Here is a 19492-nt window from a genome sequence, read left to right on the forward strand (position 1 = left end):
CTGTGCACTTGTTCAAAGATGATTTACTTGATGCTTGATGTGTACAGTAAATGTTACAGGATGACTTCTTCATTAAATCTAAATCTCTATGCAGTCTAGAGATGTATTTGGATTTGTAAATGTATGTATGATATTCACCACTGTGTTTTCCATGCTTAGGGTAACAGAGCCCTCTAGTGGTAGCGTTGATAAAAAACACAAGATAATAAACACACACACACACACACACACACATGCCCTTCACAATTCCCTCTCTATATCTTCCTCCATTTCTCACCATCCCACATTTTCTTCCTCTACAGCTCCCTCTCTATCCCCCTCTTTCTCCACCATTCCCTCATGGGAGGAGTCAGGGTTAACAGTTCTAGGGTTGGAATGGAGATGAAGACGCATGCAGTGGAACAGATTGAGTTCTAGAATATTGTCACTGTAACATTCCGTTTTGTGTTTCCTCTGTTTCCCTGTGAACACAACGGCCATGGCTGTATGAAACTGAACTTTAGCTTTAGAAAGGAAATTACATCACACAGAGCAGAACATGCACATCATTATCCCTAGAGTACTTTATCATTCTCTCTAGTACTCTTTCTTGTTCTCTCTCTCACTCTCTCCCTCCATCTCTCTCTTCCTCCATCTCTTCTCTCTTTCCCACGTTCCAGCTCTGTTCCTCCTCATGCCACGCCCACTTCTGAGACCCCTTCCTACAGTATGTGCCTCTCAGTGCTCAGCTACATACCACACACACACACACACCTACATACCACACACACACACCCCTACATACCACACACACACACACACACCTACATACCACACACACACACACCACACACACACACCTACATACCACACACACACACACACACACCTACATACCACACACACACACACACACTACATACCACACACACACACACACCTACATACCACACACACACACCCATACCACACACACACACACACCTACATACCACACACACACACTACATACACACACACCCACATACACACACACACACCTACATACACACACACACACACACCTACATACCACACACACACACCTACATACCACACACACACCTACATACACACCCCACACACACACACACACCTACATACACACACACACACACACACACACCTACATACCACACACACACACACATACACACACACACACACACACACACACCTACATACCACACACACACACACCTACATACCACACACACACCACCACACACACACACACACCTACATACACACACACACACACCTACATACCACACACACACACACACTACATACCACACACACACACCTACATACCACACACACACCCTACATACCACACACACACACCTACATACCACACACACACACTACATACCACACACACACACACCACACACACACACCACACACACACACCTACACACCTACATACCACACACACACACACCTACATACCACACACACACACACACTACATACCACACACACACACCCACATACACACACACACACCTACATACACACACACACACACATACCACACACACACACCATACATACCACACACCTACATACCACACACACACACACACCACACACACACCTACATACCACACACACACACACACACCACACACACACACACCTACACACACACACACACACACACACCTACATACCACACACACACACACACACACACCACACACACACACCTACATACCACACACACACACCTACATACCCACACACACACACCACACCTACATACCACACCTACATACCACACACACACACCTACATACCACACACACACACACATACCACACACACACCATACACACACACACACACACACCTACATACCACACACACACACCTACATACCACACACACACCTACATACCACACACACACACACACCACACACACACCTACATACACACACACCACACACACACCTACATACACACACACACACACACACCTACATACCACACACCACACCTACATACCACACACACACACCTACATACCACACACACACACACCTACATACCACACACACACACCCACACACACACCTACATACCACACACACACACACCTACAGTGGGCAGTTACATTCCGACTTGGCCAGCTTCACTGCATGGGGTCCGCTGACAGGCTGGATCACGCTGATTTGAGCAGGGTGAGCAGGGTGTCTCGTAAAAAGAAATGGAGCCTGGAAAACCCTACACAGACTTCACCAGGCCCGTCGCTAGAAGGCAAGCAAACCAAGCAATTGCTTGGGGCCCCGAGTGGCCAGGCCCCAAGACAACCACTGGTTAAAAAATAAATGCAACGACAAACTGTGAGCACCCTTTGATAGTCAATGCAGTAAAGTGCAACGACACTGTTATCGCTTAATACCGGATCCCCCAAGGGGCCCCTCTCAGTAGTCGCTGAAAGCAGCCAGCCAGCCAGGTTTGTGGTCTCTGCTGCTGCCGCCAAATATAAAAACCCTCGCAGTCATAATGAAGCCGGAGTTATGCGTCCGAAGCCAGAAGAGAAAGGAAGAGGATGACAAGAAAAAACAAGATAGTGGTAAGTGATAAATTACACTGGATAAAATAGCTCCCACTTGTCTTGTACAAATGGTGTAACGCTGCAGCAGGAAGGCTAGCCTAGCAAAAAATGTTTATGTTAACTACCTGCCTGACGGCCCATGCTGCTTGTAACAAACTAGAACAGTTAGCACAACTTTTTTTTTCGAACGGACGGAATATGGTTACATACTGTAATATGTCTAAACATGCTTTAATGAGCTGAATTTGAGCTTACAGTTCTTTCACCAACCGATGTGTTTTACAAGCTGCCAGATACATGAAGAGAACAAGAGAAACATCCAACGCAATGCCTTGGTAGGCCTAATGTTATTAGGTTGGATTTTGTAGTCACTGCAAATTTAACACCCTCGTTTCTATGAAACTGGAAACAATTGAACCAGGAGACTTTGCCAAATATTTGTAATATTGTAGGCTACGTTACACTGACACCATGTAGGCTAACGTTAACGTAATGCTCTGAATTCGCGGCCAACATCAAATCCATAGTTCTAACTATTTGATCACCAAGTCAAAATGTCCTGGTCAACGACAAATAATTCCACTACTTTTTATTGTATAGCTAGACTACTTACCACTTCAACCTGACTTTAGCCTATCTGTTTAATCTGTAACTGTAACAGTTCAACTGTTCAAACTGTAGCCTAAAGTTAACTGTAACAGTTTAACACAAGCAAAACATTGCATGCTCAATTCAAGCGGTGAGTTGTTACGGAACATACAGACACCAATTTTAGGAAAAGGGCTGATGTTGACCGGTCTTCAGCTATTTTGCTACGGTTTACTACACATCCAGAAGAATACATTTGAGTCTTTTTAGGCTCTGGCTTATTATGGAGCATAATAGGAACAAAGTTATGATCAAATCCGAGGGGGCACGTGCCCCCTTTATTTCAATGGGCATGACGCCACTGGTCATAGGATTTGTTGATATAGTGAAATGTTCTCTTTAATTTAAAATATTTAACTGACTCAGTAACTTAGAGGAGAACTGTGTCAACAATTGATGTCAGGACCATGTTTATTCACATACAGACATCTAACAAATCCATCAGAATAAAATTAAAAGAAAAATATAGACATACCTTAAAACAAAACATAAGAATATCAGAAAAATCTAGATAAACCATACAATAAGACCCAACTAATAATTGTAGATAAAGGTTATCCTATACATTTTACATAGACTCAAACTTTACTGGAATGAGCATGCAAAACTGGCATTACCATTACAAGGCCCTATTTTTGGCGGAAAGTCTATAATTATCACGACGCAAAGCTTAGACTCGAGTTTGTTCGCCATGCCCGTCTCTTTTTTTGAGTAACGCACCAAGGGGTGTGGCAATTAATAACCTAAGGAGGGGTCTGGCGCATTATATAAAAATTGCTATCGTACACTACCTAAAACGCAATACGCCACTGACCAAGAGAAACCTGGTCAGAAATCCATTGCGAGTTGTTTATATTAGAGATGCACCGATTGCAATTTTCTGGGCCGATACCGATTTCCGATTTTGACCTGCAGATACCGATTTTAGCCGATTCGGATTTCATTTTTTCTAACCACTTCACAGCACACACAAAGAGTTAATTTCCATCTTTTCAGTGCATTTGACCGGCATAAAATCGGCATGTGACTGACCGGCCGATCGCCGGTCATGGCCGATCACGTGAAAATCGGCCAATTCCGGTCACCAGCCGATCAATCGGTGCATCTCTAGTTTATATGTTATTTTAAGAGCACATTATCAACAGTGAAGAGCACAACGCACCCTGCTTCTCTCATCCACGAACGGGCACTAGTGCACATCCATGCAAAACATCATAAATTACACGATTACAATGGGAAATACAATTAGAATAAAGATATTACGAAATTCATCTCACAATGAGTAGTTATTCACCATCATTTTGCAAACTGGTAATAATATTAATACATTTTATTTAAAGAGCGCCTTTCAGGACACCCAAGGTCGCTTTACAGATAAAACAAATAGAAGAGAGAGAGAAAAAAAAAAATATATATATATATATCAAAAAAGAGAAAAAAAATATATATAGTCCATTTAGCCATATCACAGTCCATAGGCTAGTCTGAAGAGATACGTTTTCAGTTCCTTTTAAACTGGCAGTGGATTCACACTGCCTGATGTTGTTTGGAAGTGAGTTCCATAGCTTTGGGGCTGTGTGAGAACGCTTCTCTCCCATGGTGCTGAGGTTCATCTTGGGCACCTTGAGCAGACCAGCTGATGAGGATCGCAGTGAGCGGGAAGGGTGTAGCCTCTTATAGGTCGGTTATATAATTGGGGAGCAAGGTTATGCAGGGCCTTATATGTCAACAGTAAGATCTTAAACTGGACTCTCTGGGTAACTGGTAACCAGTGTAGCTGCAACAGTACAGGTGTTATGTGGCCTGTGGACTTTGTGCCTGTTACTATCCTGGCTGCAGAGTTCTGGATTATTTGTAGGTGGTGGAGTGATTTCTGTGGAATGCCAGAGAAGATGGAATTGCAGTAATCAATGCGGGATGTAACATAGGCGCTTTACAAGTACTTCTGCACTCTGCTGACTGAGGGAGGGGCTTAGGCCTATGATGTTGCGCAGATGGAAAAAAAAGGCCAGACACACTGTTAATATGGGCAGTGAATGAAAGTGTGCTGTCTAGTATAACACCAAGACTCTTCACCTTGGTGGAGCCGGCAATGTTGGAGCCATCTATAGATAGGGAGAGTCTGTTTTCCATCTTTGCCAGCATTGTTTTTGAGCCAACAACAAGTAATTCAGTCTTGTTACTGTTCAGTTTCAGGTAGTTGTTAGTCATCCACAGATTTATATCATGCAGACAGGCAGTCATCGCAGCAGGAGAAAGGGAGGCAGTCGGTTTGGTGGACATATAAAACTGGGTGTCATCAGCATAGCAGTGAAACTGAACACCATGTTGCCTCAGGATATTTCCCAGTGGGAGGAGGTAGATGATGAAGAGCAGGGGCCCCAGAACAGACCCCTGTGGCACTCCCTTTGTGACAGCAGCACTCTCCGACTTGTGGTCCAAAATCTGGACAAGCTGTGTCCTGCCAGAGAGATAGGAGGTGAACCATTGATGAACACTGCCCTGCACTCCAATGCTGGTAAGACGCTCCAGAAGCAGCTGATGGGATTTGGTGTCAAAAGCTGCACTCAGGTCAAGGAGGATTAGGATGGAAATGAGTCCAGCATCAGCTGTGCAGAGGAGGTCATTTGTTACCTTCACCAAGGCAGTCTCTGTGCTGTGCTTTGGTCGAAATCCAGACTGAAATGGCTCAAACAGATCATTGTCCTTCAAATGATCCTGAGTTGAGATGCCACCACCCTCTCCATAATTTTTTAAATGAATGGTAAATTGGAGATGGGTCGGTAGTTGTTGAGGTCATCATGGTTCAGCCCAGGTTTTTTCAGGGTTGGTTTGACAATAGCCGTCTTCAATGAAGGAGGGATTTGACCAGTGATGAGCGAGGTGTTAATTATTGATGTTATCATTGAGATGATGGATGGTAGGCACATCTTGACCAGGCTTGTCGGAACAGGGTCCAACTGACAGGTGGAGGAGTTGCACTTGGTGATGAGACCAGAGATGTAACTTTCAGCAGGGAGACTGAATTCACTGAGTGCATTTATAGTAGGTGAGCCCAACTCAATCACGGATAAAAGTGATTAGGCGAGGTGCGAGAGGCAAATATGAAGCACAGCTGAAGATGCACTGTCACAAGATGTAAGCAGCAACTCGGGATAAATATTTTTTTATTAAGTCATTCGAACATTATTGGGGTAAGTGTTGCTTTTTCCAGACTATGTTTACGATGGTAACCCATTGTCAGTCAATAGTGAAAGTAATGAACTGTGTATAACTGTTTTGTTGTTGACTGACACCACGGTGAAGTTAGTTTCACTTTGACAATGATTTCAAATAATAGACGAGTGCAAATGCGTGTACAGGCTCTGCTAGGTAAATACCGGATGGGAAAAGGGAATGCCAGATGTCATTCCCCTTGGTTTATGTTAAGCCCAAAACACACGACTAATTAAGAAACTTAGTAACGCCTTGTTGCACCATCCGCCCGACGTTTGATAACAAAAACACTTCCGATGCGAACTGGACATCCCACTAAATTTAAATAAGGTTTTCGCCAGTGACCATGCGTTTTAGACTACGATAATAAGGCCCACAATGTGTTAACCGTTGAAAAAATGCAACTAGCCAATATATTTAGTTTTTATTGAAGGATTTCATTTGAACTGCTTTCCCAGAATACCAGAATCACCATGAGTATGTATGGTGGTGTGCCAACCTCTTAGCATAAACATTTAGAATTTATCAGTAATGCAGACGCCAGCCCTGGTAATCAGTCATTCAACAACAAGTACAAAGTGATGAGCAGGATCAGCGGTGAGCACACCATCTTAGGGGAGAAGCTGCACAAAATGCTGACACAAGAGCTTGGTGTGGTTGTAGTTGGGGTAGCGATAGTTGTAGAGGTGACACTTGGGGGAAAAAAGCAAAAAACGCTGTGAATAGATGTACCCATCAGACAATCGTGAACACTCTAAAGGGTAAATACCAACACAATCATCATGCAAATTCATTCTGAGATCATCTTGTAGGATTTATTTTGTATTCAGGTCATTCATTGTTTTGCCAATTCCAAGCCCATTTTACTTCACAAAAATAATGCTTCTACTAAGTGACTTCATGAACCGTTGTTTGAAGAGCATACCCTGAACATGCACCATCATCCGCACTCTCTCCAGGAACTGCAGTAAAGTTCTGCTGAGGAATTCTGGCACAGGGCAGAGAGTTGATTGTAAGCAGAGGTCTTAGATCTGAAACCGACAGAGAAAGAGAGAGAGAGAGATTACATCACTAAATTCTAAACTAAAGAATCTGTCAAGTGACTATAACACTGAGGGCGCTATCTTAACAACCTAAAACGGAAGTTTGAAAACGCAACACGCAAGTGGCTTTGAGGGCAGATCTTGGGCGCTGTTGCTATTTTAACGGCGGGATAAATGACTGTTGCGCCGAGGCAAATCTAAAATGGGGTGGTCTGAAGTAGCTACATTACTCATGGGTGTGGTTTGGGCGTAACGTGCAATAAACCAATCAGAGCATCATCTCACATTCCCTTTAACAACAGGCATGCTTGTTCCATAGCGGATTGCTATTATGATGGCGGATTTGCCAGCGCAGCCAGGAGCGTTCACAGCGCTATAAGCACTGTTCAGTTGGGAACAGTTTGCTATTGATTTTTCCTCTTGACAAAATGTATTACAGAAATGTGACAAAGACATACTTTCCGATGTTTTGGGATCACTCTCACTGAATCACAAGGTTATGAATGCATGGTGATATTTTTGCAATGTAATCTACATTACCTCACTATAGACAATGTAGATCTTCTGTCAGATAAGCTCTCCTCTCTTGTGCTGCTGCTGGGGCATTTGGGTTAAATGGCATCGGCATGCAGTTCAATATCACGTCACCTTAAGTCCTCTAATATTTCCTAATTTATGTCATCAACACATCCGTGATTAATGGAAATGTGTACGCTAGATTTATACCTATTTTTTCACATCTTAATGGACACCACACTGATTTCCCTCATGTGGTAATATATGTCCTTGTAATTATGTATGGTTTGCAGAAATGGGAACTGCGTCGTATAGATGAAAAGAGCGAGGTGTGCGTTGCGCAGCACAGGCGGCCAAGCAAGGGCTCCTGCAGGTGTAAGCTACGGCTGTACCTTACCATCAGGCAACTCAACAACGAGAAACAGTTTCTAAGTTGACTTAACTTTCCAAATCTGCACAGTATCCCATTAACTGCATGACAGTAGGCTATTTACAATATTTTCTGTAAAGTAGAGTTTGTAAACACGTTATCATCAACTTAATGCACGCACAACTTTTGTTTGAGCAGGACAGAGAATACAATGAATGGACGCAGCAACTACAGAAATTGTAGCCAAGGCTACTTGCTGCTTTCTTTTACTATCTATGGTTGCTGGTTAACAGCACATAATAAGCTGATTTAAGCTAATTCACTTACTCAAGACTTCAAGGCCATCATGGATATAAAATGTTTTTTGAAAACAACGAAAGGATGGAGGGAACATAGCAAAGCTTGGAGTTATTTCAGATGGGCTACAACAAGGTAGGCAAAATTGTGGTGCTTGTCAAAACCTTTGTCAAAAATAATGCTTAGGCTGATGTTAAAGCGCACACGATGTTTAAAGCCATACACAACGGTAAATTGGAACAAAACTAAAGGTAACTTTAGCCTTTATAGGGCTGTATAAAGTTGTCCAAATGAAAAGGTCGTAATTAGTCGTTGTTGATGTAAAGATATTGCATTTAGATGTTACAAAAAAAGATGGTTCCTGGTCTGTGGCAGAATTGTTTTCTGAAACTGCAAAATATCAACAGGGAACGTTTGCGCCGGAACACGCCCCCTCTTTTCGCGGAACTGCCCCCGTGGGTGCAATTGAATTTCCTAATTTACGGACATTTACCTGTGGAGGGAAAATTCCACTATGCGCTGACTGCAAAATAGGAAAGACAAAAGCACGAGTATACAAAGTCTGGAGTGCAAGATAGAGCCCTGAGTGGCAAACAGACGTAGACAGCGTAAATACCATCTTTTTCCGTCCGCAGAAAGTGCATGCTGTGCCATGCCCTAATACGTGGAATTTAGTCAACTGATGACAACATTTACATTTACTCATTTAGCAGACGCTTTTATCCAAAGCGTCTATTATATTACAAGGGCCATTATACCCACAGCAACTTTGGGTTAAGTGGTGGAATCCAGGAATTGAACCCACAACTTTTCAGGCTACTGCATGCTAGCCCAGCTCCTTAGCCAGTATGCTACCAGTGCCCCAAATTAAAGGTGTCTAATGTGATTTCAGTTGTTTTGCTACTGGGCTCCCCCTACAGTTGCGGAGTATTTATATTTTACACAATTGACGTAAGTACCACTCATGCTCACAACCTCATGCTACATGTGGATTTGTTTACAAACTGGCTAAGAAGAATATAACACGATTTTGTAGAAATAGTCTATTGCAAAATTTCTGTAAAGCAATTTCTGTATTCTCCGGGTCAGGAGGGAACAAGTTGCAAGGCTGTTTCTCTGTAGATGAGGAAGATAGGGCTGCGGAATGCACGCACTTCTCCCTATTACAAGTTATTTAACCATCAAAACTTGCCTTTTAAATTGTGTTCGTCTATATCATGCCATGAAGAAGGCACAAATAAAATGTGAAGCAGGCGCTATTCTCTTAGTAGGCTACATCAGCTCCTGAATGTATTAATTGAACATTACATGAAGGCATGTAAGATTTTGCATGTGAGAGTCACTGCACTCAAGCAAATTAACAATTTTTACATTTACCACCATTGGAAGAAGTGTGGTCTGCACACTGCAACTGCTTCAAAAATATAAACTTTACATTTACCCCCATTCTCATCATGCAATAAGTGGTTTAGAAAGGGACACCTTGCATGGTGAAGGAGAAGATGGCATCGCCTCCTTTCAGGAAGTCTCTCTTCCGAAGGTCTTCCAGGGTCATGAAAATTCGTATTCCATAAAGATTGGAAGCAAAAAAGGTCTCACCGCCCTCTTCGAATAGAGATCCAACCTCTCGAGGGTTTCCCCAATAGAAATCCCCATTATCTGTATTTAACATAAACAAACAAAGCCACATATTGGTTTAGGCAATGATGGGGAATTTGCATGCTGTTACATTTTCAAGAGAAATCAAAAAAAAAAAAAAGTCCACTGCTATTGACTTGTTTAAAGCTAGAAACATCTCAGTAGTATCGTGGCTATAAGCACATTATACTCACTGTTCATCACTATTGGGTCTGTGGTTAAGCTCCTCTGCTGGGACATGCGCAGCTGCATGTGAGGATTCTGGTCCAGCATCAGAAACGTAATCTGCCTCCACGCCAGTGGCCACTCCAGTTTGTCATCATAGTCTCCAGACACAAGCCGTATAAACAGGCTTATAGCTCTTGGACTCCGCACGAGAATGATCTGAAAGCCATAGCTGTCTGTTGAGTAGTACCTTGGGCTGAAAAGAAAGGGCTGATTGTTGTTCAAAAACTCTTCAAAGTTCCTGATCTGCCATGTTTCATGGGGGCATTCAGTCTCTGACAGGTTGATGTCGTCCACAGAGAAGCCACCGATGGACTCGCCTGTTCCTTTGTAGGCCTCAAACTCCACCTGGAAGGTCTTAGAAGCATTCAGGGGAACATGGTGGAGCTGCCAATTATCCGCCGGAGAACCTAAGGAAAACAAGCAAGTAGGTAGTTGAGGAAGTTGACCAATTGTCTCTAGGCATGTTCTTGGATTAAAAGTTATCTTTCAGAAGTAAATCTCAGAAGTAAATAAAAAATTAAAGTAAATCTTTCAGAATTCCCTTATTTTCCCCCTATCATTCCCAAAATTCTGAATCATTCATCAGTCACAAAAACCTGTATTATCTGAATCAGATTTAAGTGAGATTCCACTGCCGACATTACCTGTGATCTGACCCATGAGTTTGTGTGTTCCTTCTGCGTCCTCCGCGCTGTCAAACTCTCTGATATAGATATTGAGCAGGTCTGTTTTACTCCCGCTGTAGTAGTAGTAGAACTGAAGGCACTGGACCTGGCATGATCTACCAGGAGTCATCCTCCTAGTGCTCAGTCTGGCTGAATCCCCTTTTTCCCCTGTCATGGTGCTGAAGTGCATGAAGAAGTCGTTACCTAATTAAAAATAATAATAATAATAATAAAGAAATGATGGGTTATATTGGGTGTGGTGGAACAATCGATCGATCTGGGTTCAACTCCCACCGTTGCAAGTCTGTGTTGCTTTTTATAGAAGCTTCTGCTAAATATCGGTCTACTTTAACTTTATCTTTCATGAGGTGTTAGTTTAAAAATATTGTCATGCATACATAGAATAGAATGGAAAACTATTTATTTAAAATAGTATTTTGCATGTGTTTGTTTGTTTGTTTGTTTGTTTGTTTATAAATAATTAACAGTTCTACCCTGAAAGGAAAAAATTAACTTTCTACCCTTAGAGGAAGTGCCCAGGTAGGTGTGGTCAGAGCGGGGTCCTCCGTCAGCTCGTCTCACTCTCTCCCATCGAACTGAACTCTTGGAGCAGACGCTCATTCCACACATGCTGTCATCATCGAAGCTGCAGTGGTCCAGGAAGGAGACAGATGCTTCTGAGATAAAAAAACAAAAAAACAATGCAACTTCATATACATGAATTGGTGTTGCTGTAAATCAATTGTTGCTGATTTATTTGTCAGATAATGGCACTCACTGCAGTGATAAAGCCTGTTGAGTTCCAGTGTGTCTGTTGAGCTCATTTCTATACTTTTGCCAATCACATCTTGAAACTCTGGTTGCTTTGTGATGATGGTGAATCCGTTTCCATTAGTCAAGGCATCTGCACTATAGTGCATGACAGATGTGTAGTCATATGAAGTACTGAGAAGGCTAGAGGAATCCTCACTGACTTTATTGAAATTGTGCTCAAACCCTTGGGGAAAAGACACAAAAAACATCAAGAATCCATTTCCTATTTTCTTTTCTCTGGGTGTACTATAAAAGAATTATCTCAATATTAGCATTTTGAAATCTAAACTATGCAGCAGTTGTTCAGCAAGGTCGTGAACCTTCTTTGACGTTCTCCCAGATTATTGCGACATGGTCATCTCTATCGTATCTGGACTGCTCATGATGGAAGCCCAGGGCATGAAGAAGCTCATGTTCCACAATATGAACTACTGCACAGCCATGCCCAATGGAAACAGTCTGTCCTCCTGGAGAAACTTTACCCACATTAGAGTAACACCTAAAAGGCACACCAAATGTATTCATTTCCCCAAGCCAAATGAAAGAGCATTGCATACAGGGAATCCCTTAAAGAAGACCTCACCCTCCAAATTTCTGGAGTTTGATGAAGTAATCCTCATTTTGCCATGGGGTAAAGTTGATGCACGATTTCAGACCAAACTGTTCAAAGGCCCTCAGAATGATGCCTTTGGAATGTAAATCTGTGAAAAAAACAGTATAAGGTACAAGTTGAGCTTGTTGTCGTCAGAAAATTAAGGTCTATCTGACTTTTGAGAGAAAAATAATCAAAGAACCTCTATTCACTGAAATATATTTTCATGATTTAATTTTATATTATCTTAAAAATAAAATAATGATATTATTTTGCACCAAATCATACTCTTTTATATTAGTTGATGGAAAAAGTCAGATATACTTGTCAACTTGCAGGTAAAGTGTTGTGGTTTAATTGCTTACTTAAAGGTGTCAGCGTAGGAAGTCGCGTTTGTTTATGTAATGTTTATTGTTATTATTTATGTATTATCTTTTTGTCAAAAAACAGGTTTTTTACAGTGTGCTCACGGATCATGAGGAGATGATTACTGAATGTGACAAAAAATGCTATGCTATGCTATAAAATTGCATACAATCGCTGACTGCAACTTTCAGGAACAGTAGTTTCATTAAACGCACAGGCAAACTTGCCAAATTCGAACCACTGGATTAATGAATAACTTCTTGTTTCAGATGTCCACTGGCTTTGTACTCACCAAGAGTATTTCCCAGCAGATAGGGGACAGAGCTGGCCCATCTGGTGTCCTCCCTCAAAATAGAGCTCCTTGAATTGCTCTGCGCACAAATTCCAGTAAATCCAGTATTATTATTTTATCTGTATTTATTAGTTTGTTTGTTTGTTTATTTTATTTATGTATGTATTCTTAAATTTAACTTTATTCTTAACTTTAAATTTAAAGTTAATGTTGTGCTTAGGCAATATCTGTATAAAGTTTTCTCGAATGAAATTGATCAGGAATTTTGCACACATAATTTCAGAAGACACCCATATGTAAACAGGATAGGAGGACAAGTACAGGACAAGTTTGCTATGAATCGGAAATATGCCTAAACATGTCAGTGACCAGATGTAAAAAGGCTAAATTGCCCTCATGACATGTAAAATTTGTGAGTAGTCTGTCTGAGTCAATGTAATTTATCAATGTCCGAGGCAGCAGGGAGTAGGCCTACTATACAATCTATAGATCAGGACAGAAGAAAGGGTGACCATGGAAGGGCTTACAGTAACTACAATGTATAAGTTTGTATGAAATTGACTGAAATGAACACACTGAAAACAGTGAAAATATTACATACCTCCACTATGTCTCCATCAAACAGATTCAATCCTAAATGACAATAAAAAATGGTACTTTATATAACACAGTTTAGTTCTTAGTTAGTTTTACATTTTGATGTGTTATCACTGATTTGAATATGACCAAAACAAATGCACTTGACCTACCTTCATTGATTTCAGTAATGCTGTGAATTTCATCTTCGAACTCTTGGAACAATGGAAGTTACACAACAATTGAAAAAATGAATGGCATCGCAGTTGTCATGCAACAACATCAATTTCTGTTAATACTGTATGTATGATAATATGACAATTTAGCTGGGTCCATTGCATTTCTTTATAGAAAAAAATATTGACTTTTGAAATGCCCACTATTGCTTTTACTATTCTACTCCATAACAATTATATATCTATAAACTCTATTTTGATCTAGGTATATTATATTATATTTAGACTAAAACCAACTAGTTAACTAACCAAGAATAAATAACCCATTGAATAACAATAAGAAATTGTTTGGAAAAGACTTAATAAATGTGCAATGGTGCTTAATACAGACCGTGATATATCTATAATATATCTCCAATGATATATTTATAAAACTAGGAAAAGGAAGTGAAGGATTACTGTATGCAGATGATGCGGTAATATGAAAAAGAGGCAGAAATATATAACTTATATATAACAACATATATAACAACAATCATGCAAAAGAAAATTCAAATATTAGAGCAATGGGGAGTTGATTGGGGATTTAAATTTTCTATTGAAAAATCAAATGTTATGTACTTTACAACAAAGAAAATTGCTGAGGACCACCATTTATTTATGTATAATCAAATTTTGAAAAGAGTTGTGAAATTTAAATATCTAGGAGTTTGGATGGATGAAAAACGTCCATGGAAATATCATGTGCATTACATCGAAACTAAATGTAAAAAAAAGTCCTGAACTTGATGAGGATGATTACTGGACATAACTGGGGTGCAGATAAACAGTCTTTAATGGATATTTATATAGCATTAATAAGGTAAATTGTAGATTATGGAAGTATAGTATATAGCTGTCACAGTCACACCAGGTTCTGTTCCAGCCACACCCACTGCTCACTCTCCTGAAGCTCCCCTCACTCGTTCACACTCCCCAGTTTACTAATGACCTGCACCTGTTTCCAATCAGCCTCACTCCCTACTTAAACCCCAGTCTCCCCTCAGTCTTTGTCTGGCCTCGTCAGAGATGACACCAAGGTGCTATCCACCAGCCTGACTCACAAGGAATACGCCTCCTGGATTTCCCCTCACCTGTTCCAGCGTCCTCCTGGTCTGACCCCTCGAGTCACCTCCGGATTTGGATCTAGTTAAGTCGATCTTCTGTGTTTTGGGACTTCTTCCGTTAAGTTTACTGATCTGTGTTTTGGATCCTCCTTGGCCTACTGTTTCCAGTGGAACTACTGTTTGATACTGGCCTGGGTTTGACAACCCATTTCCTGGTTTTCCTTTGAAATAAAACTATCTTGTTTGAACTCTACCTCCCTGTCCTGAGTCTGTGGGCCGTGACAATAGCACAGCATGCAAAACTAATTTAACAAAGTTGGACAGAATTCCGTTTAGAGCATTAAGAATGGCCATAGGTGCTATCAAAACAACTCCAAGTGCTATTCTGGTAGAGACAGAGGAAGCCCCATTTACATTAAGATACATTAAGCTGGCTTTAACATACAGTATAGGGTACGACTGATGGGGGATGGTAATAATCCAGCAGCATCAGTACTGAATGATTGTTGGGAGTATCAAACAAAGGCTAAAGGGTTTGGATGGAACATAAATAAATTAGCAGAGCAGTATGGTATTAAAGATTTAGAATAAAGTCCTGCAATAGCTCTGAGTGAAGTCCCTCCCTGGAAGCTACCAATTCCAGAGGTTAATATAGAAATATTGAAAGAAAAGAGGGAATACCCTGATCAGAGTTTTGCAAATTTTAGTGACATATATCTATCCTCTTCATTTTATGGTTTTATTAAATTTTTCACTGATGGATCAAAAGACCAAAATGGTCATTGTGGAATAGGAATTTACATTCCTGAATTTAAAAAAGGACAGATTGAATAATCACCTCTCAGTATACGCAATAGAAATTACTGGCATAATCACAGCCAAACGGCCTCAGAAAAACATCTCAAATGAGTCAGGTCTCAGAAAAAACGCTGTCAGAAAAAGTGGAGTCAGGTCTCAGAAAAAATGCTGTCAGAAAAAGTGGAGTCAGATCTCAGAAAAAACGCTGTCAGAAAAAAAACAGAGTCAGATGAAAAGTTATCAGTCAGGTATCAGACATCAGATGAAAATGAGTCGGGTCTCAGGAAAACCGCTGTCAGAAAAAGTGGAGTCAGACGAAAACGTCTAAAATGAAATTTGATCAGAAGCTGAAAAATATCACTCATCATCGCGACATGACACATCATCAAAATGCGACCGCCATACAACGTAGCCTCATACTTACTAGCCAGTAGTCATAGTGTGAGAGTGCTGGGAAAGAAGAAGACGACGGATACAGAACGGTGAGTTTAATATTATGCTTAATACATTTATTCTGTCACTGGCATGTTATATTTGGTGCTTGGTTAGATGTAGAAATTATAAGTCAAGGTAGAAAGTGATCCAATGGTATACACATTGTAGGAAATCGATGTATGTAACTTAGCTAACCTCACTTCGCTAGTAACATTAGCAGCTGCTGTAAGGCACATACCGGAGTATGCTACGTACTACATACAGCAAAATAATTAGTTTTTCGTAGGACTACGGTACGTTCAATGAGCTAGGTAAAAGTGGGTTAAACATTTTTCCACCACAAAAGTCCAGAACGACACCTGGACCATTATTTCTTACTTTTGCTAACCGTTTCCCAGTTGTACACTACCTACCAGTAAGAAACCTGCAATCATCACTGGGAATGTTCCCATTATTCCCAGACCCCCATAAAGACAAATGTGCTATGCCATGATGCAATGCCATATAATACCAATACATGAAATAGCAGGTAGTAACAACACGGCACATTTCTCTAAATAAGTTAAGATAACATCTCATCAAATTAATTCAACAACGCTGCAGTTATTGTCCCCTGGGGATTGCATTTCAAGTACCTGTCTATCTTTATGTCTGTCTATTATTGTCACAACATGTGAATTACGAATAATAATAAAAAGGTTCTACCTAATGTGACTATTTTTTCCATGAACTGTAAAAGAAAACACGTTTTTTCCCGCTGTATTCTCCATAAAGAGTAAAGTAAATTATGTACTTATTTCCAGAATTGACGTTACTTCCTGGACTCGTCTGAGGCTGGTCTGAGGTCTCTAAATGACTTAACCCCTACTGTCTCAGCGCGTTCTCGGGATGGCTGTTCCGGTCTGTGTGGTGATCTTCCGGGTGGCAGCCGGTTTTGGGATTCTCTCGCATACTGGAAGGCTCAATATTGATTGCTCGGCGTGGTGTCTGTTTGTGTTGAGGGCTGTTTGCGTTTAAGGGCTTTGTGCCCCTGAGTTGTGTCCTGATCATCGTGACTGCAGACCCTCCGGTGGGCTGACAAGTGTCTACCTCACATTGTTTGTCGCCATCCTTTGCTTGTTGCTGTTTTGCCTCTGTTTATCTTTCCTCATTGATTTATCTGTCTTGTCATTGTCATTGTATCTTGTGATTTATTTGGTTAAGTGTAAAAGTCTTTCGTTTTCATGTTCTTTTGGCTTTATGTCATTTCTTTTGCATGATTGTGGGAAGCTTTAAGTAGGCACATACTGTATGCAGGCATAGTTAGGCCTGCCCGCTGTGTAATTCTACAGCCTAATCTAGGCCTCCTATTGATGCTGGGCTTCTCAATGCAGTTGTGTCTGTCTGTTGTCTATTTGAATTTGTCGTTTGGATGGCCATCCACTCCCTTATTGTGTGAATGTCTGGTATGTCTTTGATTTAGTTTCTATTTGTATTCATTGTAACAGGACCATTCAGTCAGCTCTATAAGGGTCAGCCTGTATCATCCGGGCCTACTGGTGTGATTACTGTTGTTGTCTGTACTTTTCGTTGTCTGTTGTGGTTTGTTTTGCAGGAGTGGGGGGTGCTGCAGGGGAGGCTGGTCACCTGGTGTTGGTGGGAGTCTTTAGCTTGGAGTGCATGTGTGGGTTCACTGTGTGTGTTTCCAGTACTGTTCACCTGTGTGGGTTGCGGTGGTTGCTGTCTCCAATATCCACGTGTGATCCTAACATTCCTCTCTTCAGGATAGCCTGCCCCCCTTCCTCCTGTCTAATTAATTGTCTTGTCTCATGTTTTGTTACCTTCCCACTCTATGGGGCACAAAGTTGTACATTTTTAATAATAAATTAATATTTTCTTAGTCTTGTGTTTAGGCCTGTCGAGATATTCAATAAATCAATTAATCGCATGATAATTAAAATTAGCTCGATAATTTTTCTGGCCGCGATAAATGCCATTTGCATGCTTGTTTGTTTTCCTCGTCTCTCTCTCCCTCTCTCTCTCTCTCTCGGGTCCTTAGAGTAACGATGAGTGAACCCTCATGTCAGTCACTTGTCAGTCGCATGGTGTGTGGGGAGGCGGGACTACTCGCGTAGCCTAGCACAGAGTGCAGCTAAAGAGCCGCGTGAGAAGTATTGACCTCTCCAGAATAAGTCCCGCCTCCGTAACTTCCGTATCCATCCGGAAGTTACGGAGGCGGGACTTATTCTGGAGAGGTCTATACCGGTAGGCACTAGGCAGAGAGAAAGCTAGTTGCGAGTTCGAGTAGGCTACGCCTAATAAAGACAAAAAAGATGGAATTGGTTTCTAAGCCAAACGCGACAGCTGCAGTGTGGGAGCATTTCGGTTTAAACCGAATGCCCGTGGTGAACCACTGAACGATGTCGCGAGTCGATTGTGTCGCATTTGTTGGAAAACAGTCACAATTAAAAGCGGCAACACAACAAACATGCATATGCATCTAAAACACAATCATCCGCTGCAGTTTTCCCAGTTGGGGGGAAAAAACATCAACAAGTGGGCCGTCTTCCTCTTCCCGAGGAAAATTCTCAGAACGACAATATTATTGCTTATCGCAATACTTTCTGAGACAATTTATCGTCCAGCAAAATTTGTTATCGTGACAGGCCTACTTGTGTTACAGCTCTTTCCTTCCAGTCTAGGTTCCTCTTAATTTGTTCCCCATCCTCTGTGCTTAAATAAAAACATTTCATTTTGTGGAACTGTCTCTGTTAATTATCATCTTACCTCCATGATGTCACCATCAAGTAGGCTAGATTTAAATCTGTAAAGATATTATTTTAATAGATAATGTTCCAAATTTACCATAAAAAAAATGCAACTTTCCTTTATTGATTTCCATTATGTCCAGCTCTTGGTCTTCAGTGTCTACAGAAAGAACATATTTCAAGTAAAATGTTAATTAGAAGAATGGTCAGTGGAATGAATGTTGCATATCATTAATATAGGGATTGTAAGGCCAGGATTTTGGGCTAAAGCAGCCAAATGGTCACCCTCCGTCTCAAACAAAAGACTTTCCTTCAGTACACAGAGTGCCAGGCCTACCTACAGTAATTATCATTGTGAAAACCAAACTGGTTTTATGGCCACTT

General features: G+C 41.1%; 1 protein-coding gene across 1 annotated transcript; it reads right to left on the minus strand.

Annotated features, from left to right (window-relative positions):
• Positions 1-6910: 6910 nt before the first annotated feature.
• On the minus strand, positions 6911-14077 carry LOC125305722 (meprin A subunit beta-like; the record flags this gene model as incomplete). The annotated part of the gene is made up of 12 exons (XM_048260643.1): positions 6911-7142; positions 7376-7481; positions 10159-10335; positions 10509-10949; positions 11187-11411; positions 11729-11884; positions 11986-12204; positions 12341-12519; positions 12604-12721; positions 13271-13349; positions 13872-13903; positions 14020-14077. Coding segments are annotated over 12 exons (1929 nt in total), but the record flags the coding sequence as incomplete, so codon positions are not given.
• Positions 14078-19492: the final 5415 nt, after the last annotated feature.

Source organism: Alosa alosa, chromosome 13 (assembly GCF_017589495.1).
Source record: "Alosa alosa isolate M-15738 ecotype Scorff River chromosome 13, AALO_Geno_1.1, whole genome shotgun sequence".
NCBI classification, from domain to species: domain Eukaryota; kingdom Metazoa; phylum Chordata; class Actinopteri; order Clupeiformes; family Clupeidae; genus Alosa; species Alosa alosa.